Source organism: Arachis hypogaea, chromosome 17 (assembly GCF_003086295.3).
Source record: "Arachis hypogaea cultivar Tifrunner chromosome 17, arahy.Tifrunner.gnm2.J5K5, whole genome shotgun sequence".
Lineage (NCBI taxonomy): Eukaryota > Viridiplantae > Streptophyta > Magnoliopsida > Fabales > Fabaceae > Arachis > Arachis hypogaea.
Genome location: NC_092052.1, coordinates 16,938,192 through 16,947,255, shown reverse-complemented (window position 1 = coordinate 16,947,255; position 9,064 = coordinate 16,938,192). Strand labels below are relative to the sequence as shown.

Sequence of the window (9,064 nt, the reverse complement as noted above, 5' to 3'; positions counted from 1 at the left end):
ACCTTATGAGATATATAGCAAGCAAGTCTTTCCATACAAAGCACAAATAAGTAAGGAGACATTGGATCGTCCTGTCTAAGCCCCCTTCTAGGAGCAAAACTATCCAATCTATTCCCATTCCACATAATAGAAAGAGATGATGCACGGACACAAGTCATAATCAAATTAACAGTGATGATAGGAAAACCAAAAGCAATGAGAGTACTCTCCAAAAACCTCCAATCCACCCTATCATAAGCTTTTTCAAGATCAATTTTAAAAGCAAGAGTACCTTTCTTGGATTTTGTGTGCTTCATAAAATTCAGAATTTCTTGGGCCACAATAATATTATCAGGAGCACCACGACCCGGAATAAAACCTCCTTGTAAAGGACTAACAATATCTGGAAGAAAAGGCCGAAGTCGGTTAGTCAATACTTTTGTGATAATTTTATAAACAACATTACACAAGCTAATAGGCCTGAAATCCTTCATAAAGGTAGGGTTATCAATTTTAGGAATAAGCACAATCAGAGTTTCCATGATGCTAGGATTTAAGAACTCTCCCAAAAAAGCGCTCCGGACAATATTCCAAATCTCAGTGCCTACTATCTCCCAATATTCTTTAAAAAAATAAGCTTGAAAGCCATCTGGACCAGGAGCCTTAAAAGGGCTCATACTAAATACTGCTGACTTGACTTCCGCAAAAGAGACAGGGTCAATTAACCTAGCACAAGCCTCAGTACTTAGTGTGGGTATCAGAACATCCCCTAAACAATCAACCTCAACCTCTTCCGTTGTACCAAAGAGATTCCTGTAAAAAGAGAGAGCTTCTTCCTGGAGAATATCTGGATCAGTAGACCAAGACCCATCTCTAACATATAATCCATGTACTCTATTATGGTTTCTACGTACCAAAGTCTGAAGATGAAAGAATTTAGTGTTTCTATCCCCATACTTGACCCACTGCTCTCTAGATTTCTGGTACCAAAAAAGTTCCTCTTGCAACAAAAGCCTATTGTAATCTTCCCTCAGTTCAGCTTCTTTAATTCTCAGAGATAACACATCGGTAACCTCCAAACGCCGTTGAATCTGATCAATCTGATATTCCAGCTTATTTTTTCGCACAAAAATATTTCCAAAAATCTTTGAGTTGAAGTCCAAAGAAGCCTGTTGAACCATCTTAAGCCTTTCGGTAACGCCTCCAAACTCTTGATTCCAAGCCTTACTAATAACATGTTTATAAGAAGGATGTGTTGCCCACGCAGCTTGAAACCTAAAAGGACGTGAACCTTTCACTCTGGGGCTACCATGACAACGAACTAAAATAGGACAATGATCAGAATGAAGCCTGCTAAGAATTTCAGAATAACCCTCAGAAAACATTGTCATCCACGCCTCATTAACTATAGCTCTATCCAACTTTTTAGTCAAGTCCCTGCCAGCCTGAACTGCTCTATACCAAGTATATCTCCTACCAGTCACTTTAAGATCAAAGAGCTCACAGTCATCTAGAGTAGTAGCTAATAGACTAGCTCTGTGAGAAGAAAAATAAGCACCTGTACTCTCATCTGGTGCCACAATCTCATTAAAATCACCAACGGCCATCCATGGTCTATTATGGCCTGAATTAATAGAACGCAAATGATCCCAAAGCATACATCTTTTTTCGAATTGAGGACTCCCATATACTGCACTACAAAGCCAAACTAAGTTACCCACACTCACTTTTACTGTGATACATTGGTCAATTTGATCAATAACCACACAAGAAGCATTAGCAATAGAAGATAGAAACCAAATGCCACCCCTGTGTCCTACTGCTTCCTCAATACCAACACAATGAAAACCCAACTTATCCCAAAAATTCTTCAAATTATTAAACATGGTATGAGTCTCAAAGAGAAAGAAGAAAGATGGTTTATATATTCTCACCAAATTTTTGCAATGCACACGGGCCATCTTGTTAGACGCACCCCTCACATTCCAGGCTATGATATTGAAACTATCCATAAAAACAGCAAAAAGAGAGCTCCAATAACAAACCCGAGACTCAACATGATGTCCCTGTCTTCGACGATCCTGCCTTTAATGGACTCTCAAGTTGCAGCCCAATTTTCTCCGTCGAAACTTGCACCATACCCGCCGTCGATGCTCCATCCTTATCTACTGGTGAATTCTGCAAAGAGTTTGGGCGAGGACGCTTTCGCACAGTGCCATTTGTTGTCTCACCTTGCTGCTGATGATGAACATTGTGCCGGGTCCCCGAAGAAGCCACACTAACCGGTTTTCCAATATTGATGCCCCTGCTTAATTTTACTTTGGATCCAGTTGCATGTGTTGTACGTTGGTGATTAGGCCTTGTCCAAGTATTGGTAGCCTTGTTAGGAGTCATCTTTACTTTTGGTTGGACCTGATGGGTGCTAAGAGAAGGCTTTTGACCCATTTTATACTTTCCTTTCCTAATCACTTGAGTCCAACCTTCCAAATCCTCATGTTGTGCATGGTCTACATGAACAGCATGCAAATCACTCTCCACCAAATCCGGGACAGTAACATTTACAGTCTCATCTCCAAGATTCTTGCCAAAATGAAAACTTTCCTTTTCCACATGTACTGGATTTTTTGAATTTGAGTTTTCTGGCTGCTTTGCTACATCGCTGATCACCTTGGCATTAGTTCCTCCTCCTGCATTGCTGTCAGTCTTGCACACCTTCATATCATGACCAAACTTGAGACAGGAGCCACAAATAAGGTGAAGACTTTCATATTCAACCTCATATTCAACACTTTCAACAAGAATCTTCTTAGTCACTGGCAATCCTAAATCTATCTGAACACAGGCTCGAGCATATCGTCCTCTTTCAGCTAATTTTGTTGCCAAATCAACCTTAACGGGAATGCCAACTGCAGCCGCAACACGGAGCATTGCATCTTCTTGGTAGCACCAAATTGGTAATCCGGAAATTCTAATCCACACTAAAGTTGCTCCAAAACAGTTTTCACTTGATCTAAACTCTTGATCCCAAGGCTTCACAGCCACATAATTTCCCTCGATCATCCACGGACCTCCTAAGAGAACCTTTTCTCGCTCCTCAGCTACATCAAACTTCACAAGAAAGTAGTCAAATCCCACGTCCAATAAATCAAAACCTCCCTTAATCCTCCATACCGTTCGGAGTTTATGAGACAATGCAGTGTAGCTATAATGTTTACCTAGCACCTTAATCACTATAGCATCCTTATAAGGTTCTGCCAAGCAATTCTTAGCTTCTTGGGTAAACGTGACACTCGGTGGCAAGAGATCTCCTTGCTTCCCAGAAACTACCGCAATGTTATCTCCCGATAAAGTTTCAACAAGTGAAAAAGCTTTAGCAATCTTGGAACCCACAACTTTGTCCCTGAAAGAAACCTTCAAAGGCTTAGAAACCCCTCCCGAAATATGATCCTCCTTTTCCCCTGATGCAATCCCTCCCCCGCTCTCCCCTTTATCTCTTCCGCCGATATTACCGGCTGCCTCACCGTGTTTCACCCTCAAAGTCTCTTCCCCGCTCACTCCACCGCTCATCTTCGATTTTCAAAATTGTACAGAGTACGGAGTTGTTTGGTCTAGTTTGGACGAAGGAAATGTATTTCTACTAGTATTAATTAAATCCGTGATACTACATGACGAAATTAAAGCCATGGACGAACGTAACGAGATCAAAGTTAATTTTTTAATCAATTGAAATTATTAGGATGAATGGAGGATATAATTGGTTGTTATTTTTGTATTTGATTGTTAATAAATATAATAGATAATTGATAAAATAATAATTTATAAAATAAAAAATTATTTTTATAATTAAATAAAATATATGGGGTTAATTTGTAATTAAAATTAGTTCAAGGACTACGTAGCAATTGATAAAAAAACTCCAAAAACATGTTTTCTACTTGGACCACTAAGTGGTCCAAAGGTTCCTGGACCACCGAATCCTGATGAAAGCTGTCTTTTAAAAGACGACTTCTTAAAAGCTACAGCACTTGCATTTGGTAAAATCACATTAAAAATAACTTTTAATAAGTACAAGTACTGTAATTGTGTTTGGTAAAACAGCCTTTAAAAATTAAAAAAATTATAATAAACATATCTATAACGAAGAATAATATTTCTTTTCAAATTTTAGAGACCAATAATTTAAATATTTATTTGATTTACTCTCTATATTAATATAAATAGAGTTATCATTAGTCAATGATAAAACTTGTACTGATGCGTCTATTACTCATTTATATACATTGACTCACTTATACAAATCACAAAAAATGAGACACATATCTCAAGTAAAATTATATGAAGATTGTGTTAGAATTTGTGAAGGTTAGGTTGAGAAATTAGAAATATATGACGATTCCAATAACAATATAATGACAGGAAATATGTGTGAAAAATAAATAAAATAATTTTTTTAATTTCTAAATTATTATTAACTATGTAGAGTACTTTATTTAAAATTTGAGTACATGCATGTATTTACAAATTTTTATAGTACTCCTAACATTTTTTAAGCCATTTTTTAAAATTGTTTTGCATAGAATAAAAATATTTTTTGTAGTATAATTTAAATAAATTCATTAAAAAATTTTATTAAAAAATATTTATGAGCTATTAAAAATGGACAAAAGTGTATTGTATAGAATTCGAATTGATAGCTCATTAATATTTTAAAGAAGTCTCGTAATTAAATATTTTGTTAGCTTTTTTTTAATGCATGAAATAAAATATATATTTTTTTATTTTTAAATTATTTTTTTAATAATTTTTTTTAATAAATTATTAATTTTTTTAATAAATCAGGGTGTAATTCGAATCAACCTGATTCGAATTACTGTATGTGTGTAATTCGAATCAGATTGATTCGAATTAGTGTGTGTGCGTGTGTGTATAATTCGAATCATATTGATTCGAATTATATGTAAATGGAGTTCGAATTGAGTAGATTCGAACTATATAAAAATGACTATTGATAGATTCATGAAGTAATTTTTCATTTGGCTTATTTGTGTAAATTTTTTTTTCTTGATTTAATATAGTGATTTGCCCTTTTTTTTTTTAATTATGTATTTTCAATCAGTTAATTATTGCTACCTTTTCATACTATACCGTATAAAAGAAATGAAAGGATTGAACCAGATACATGAATTATATATTAAAGAAAAATATTATATTACTAATTTACTTTTTTTAATATTTGAATCAAGACTACTAATTCTCCACTTTTTATTACTAAATTGTTGACCTTTGTATAAAACACTATATTGAGAATTTACAAGATCACCTATTTATATGACAGAAGTTGTTATAAAAAAATAAAATTATTTATACAAAAGTTAATTTAAAAAAAATGACACTTTTATTTTCTAATAAAAAAGGCTAAAATGATATATTTCTTTATTTATTTATATATATAAAATATATATTAGAGTCAAATAAATATTATTAATAAAAATATTATTTTTAACAAATTTTTCTGTTGTTATTAAGTAGCATTATTTTTTTTAAAAGAAATAATAATAATAGCATAAATTAGATAAGTTTATTGTTGTTGTTTCAAATTTTATCTAAAAATTTTCTTTATTTATTTATTTTTAGTAAAATAGGAAAATGGCATAAACACACAAAATACATGATAGAGTAGTTCATATATTCAATAAAATTCACATGAAAAGCATATTTAAAATATAGATCTCTTTTAAAAAGTCACCAAAAAAAATAGATGTCTTTTAAAAGGAACTAGAAAAAATACTATTTAAAAAACATACTAAAAAATATAAAAAAGTTTAAATATATTTAAAAAGATAATATTGTAACTTAATATCATATTTTTTAGTAATTATCTATCTAAAATTAATTTTATCTAATATTATTCAAACAATATTTATTTTATCAAAAATCAATTTTGATATGAAATTGCTAAACATAAATCATGTTAACACAAACTCACTTCTACCCAAAATTAATTTCATAAAATTACTTTTTATAAAATTACTTTGATTTAAATTTCAATTTGACAACCATCAATCCAAACTCACACTATATTGTATCACCAATATTTATTAGTCGTTTCGATTAGTCATTTGTGTTTGGCGTGATAGAAAAAATATCAATTCATCACTTCATCCCATATTACCCAATAAAAAAACCCATTCAATAATTTAAAAATTTAATTATTCTATACCTAGTAAATTAAACATCAACATATTTTAATCGTATCTAACTAAATCTATTCAAATCAAATTACTATTCGCATAAGAATTAAAATAAGAATCAAGTACGATTTTGGTGCCTAATGTATAGGGTTGAAAATTTTTTTCATCCCCAACTTGTTTTGAATACAAAATTCAACGTAATTTTAAAATCGTCAAGTTGTCAATGGCACCGAGCCCGAATCCACCGCCGAGACACCACAATCGTCGTCATCGCCATCATCGGCCTTTTCCTCCTCCTCCGCTAGCATCGCGTCAGTCCCGGACCAACCGCCTTCTTCAGATTTCTCGTCCCCAAAGGCCGTAGCAGGTAGGTCTAAGAAATCCGCATGGAACAAGCCTTCAAATGGCGTCGTATCTGAGGCTGATTCTGTGATGGGAAGATCGTGCTTTGCGTTGTTTGAATCCACCAAAGGACTCTCAAATTGGCAGCTGGATCATAGCTTTCAACAACTCAAGTTTGATTCCACCAAAGGACTCCCAAATTGGCAGCTGGATCATAGCTTTCAACAACTCAAGTTTGATTCTAATGTTGTTGTTGAATTTAAAATATTAGATTGTAATGTTCTTCTTAAATTTAAATACTGTGTTGTGTTTAGTTAATGGTTTTTTGTAGTTCTTTTTTCTCTGTTAATGGCTCTTATGTTTTTTTTTATGTTTTTTATACTTTTTATTAGGGGTAATTTACTCCAAAATTTTAAAAATTTAAGTCAAAAAGACGATTTTAAAATTACGATTTTATATACAAAAAATGTTGGAGACGAAAAAAATTTCAGCTTATATACTATAGACCAAAATCTTACTTAACTCTTAAAATAACCATCCGTATATCTACTAAAATGACCATCCAATTAAAAAATTAAAATAATCATTCGCATATTTACGAAAATAACCAAAAGATACAGTGTACCAGATAATAAACGACGAACTCATGCTGAACAAAAATCACAGACTGAAGACGTGAATGGAGGCCGAATACGACAAGCTCATAAGCAGTGACCGTTATGAGAGAGATGGACACTGGAGGAGGTGCAAAACAGCATCACTAATAGGATTGGAGGAGAACCTGGTGCGGCAGTGAGGGGAAGAAATCGATGCTTTAAAACATACAATATGTGAATATGTTACCGTACATAGGTGTTAGTTCTAATTTTTTTTTTAAATTTTAAAATCTGATAATAATTATTTAATTAATTAAAATTTTAAATTTTAATTTTAAATTTACCTTCCTTTTTAAATTGTTATTCACATGGTTCACTTTGTACATTGATTCCCTATTCTTTTCGTTCGATTAAAATTCCAAAGATTATTTGAATGCATACAATCAAATATGAAGGGCTATTTGGGAATTAAGCAATTAACTCCGTTGTTCTTGGACCCAAATTGAACCTTATAGTCCACCCAAATTGAGCATGGAGAATCACTGAAATCCAGCTACAGCCAATCAAATCTAAAACTGTTGCCACGTGTCCTGCCACACTGTCATATCCTCTCCATAATAGCAGCACACCCCACCTTCATCACCCACCAATCTCATCACAATGACCCCAGCAACAGTAGCAGCAGCTTTACGCTCTTCCCTCTCCACCATCTCCTCCGACAAACCATCACCATCAACATCGACCAACAACCATGTTCTGCTCAAACCCAAGCTAAGCCTCATCCATAACAACAACCACCACCACCCCCCACTAATTAACCCAAAGCTCTCCCTCCAATTCAAAGAGAAGATCCTCTGCCTTGAGATAATGGGCATTGATGCAGGGAAAGCACTCTCCCAGAACCCTAACCTCCGTACAGCCACCATGGAATCCATTCAGTCCATAATCTCCTTCCTTCAATCCAAAGGCATCCACCAAAAAGACTTGCAAAGAATCTTTGGCATGTGTCCCAAGATCCTCACCTCTGACATCAAGAAAGATCTCAACCCAGTCTTTGATTTCCTCTTACAAGACCTCAGAGTCCCGGATCACAGCTTCAGGAGAATTGTCAACAAGAACCCAAGGTTGCTTACCTCAAGTGTTATGGAACAGCTCAAACCAGCACTGTTCTACCTCAAGAGGCTTGGCTTCAGGGACATGGCAGCCTTGGCTTTTCAAGATTCTGTTCTTTTGGTTTCCAATGTGGAGAGGACACTAATTCCTAAGCTCAAGTATTTGGAGAGTTTGGGGTTTTCAAAAGATGAGGCTAGAAACATGGTTTTGAGGTGTCCAGCGTTGTTTACTTTCAGTATTGAGAATAACTTTCGGCCAAAGTTTGAGTACTTTGCTACACAAATGAGTAGGGAATTAAAGGAATTGAAAGAGTTTCCTCATTACTTTGGGTTTAGTTTGGAGAATAGAATAAAGCCTAGGCACATGGAAGCTGTAAAAGCTGGGGTTAATTTGCCTTTGTCAGTTATGCTTAAAAGCACTGATGAAGAATTTAGGGAGCTAACAGGTCAGAATATGAGATGACTGTCAATATGCTATGTATTTTACCAATTGTTTGGTACATAACTGAAGTTGATTTTGAGTTTCTTTGGTAAATAAATCTTTGTGTGGATAGTTTCCAATGATACTGGGATACAACAGAAATAATACAAATTTGTATGTTTGTTAAAATTTACATAAAGAACTTCTACAGAATTACATAATCATAGACATAAAGAAAATAGATTATATATGCAAGAACATGATCATGTCAGCATAGAATGATAGAATTGGAAAACTTAAGCAAACTAATAAACAATGTAAATAATAAACATAAAGAGAAAAATTTTCTCAATACAACTCCTCACTCCAATGTACTATATTAGCATCTCATAGGAAGCAATAAAGGGGAAGAAATGTACATAA

At 33.9% G+C, this 9,064-nt stretch overlaps 2 protein-coding genes across 2 annotated transcripts; one reads left to right on the top strand and one right to left on the bottom strand.

The window, feature by feature from the left end:
- Window positions 1–748: 748 nt before the first annotated feature.
- On the bottom strand, window positions 749–1,940 carry LOC114925627 (uncharacterized). Its single transcript, XM_029294250.1, has 4 exons — window positions 1,914–1,940; window positions 1,697–1,832; window positions 937–1,603; window positions 749–815 (listed from the first exon to the last, which is right to left on the bottom strand). The coding sequence occupies exons 1-4, from the start codon at window positions 1,938–1,940 to the stop codon at window positions 749–751; spliced, it is 897 nt and encodes a 298-aa protein (XP_029150083.1).
- A 4,912-nt stretch (window positions 1,941–6,852) lies between these two features.
- Window positions 6,853–8,759, top strand: LOC112765657 (transcription termination factor MTEF1, chloroplastic). Its single transcript, XM_025811537.3, has one exon. The coding sequence runs from the start codon at window positions 7,769–7,771 to the stop codon at window positions 8,681–8,683; it is 915 nt and encodes a 304-aa protein (XP_025667322.1). The 5' UTR covers window positions 6,853–7,768; the 3' UTR covers window positions 8,684–8,759.
- The last annotated feature ends 305 nt before the right edge of the window (window positions 8,760–9,064 follow it).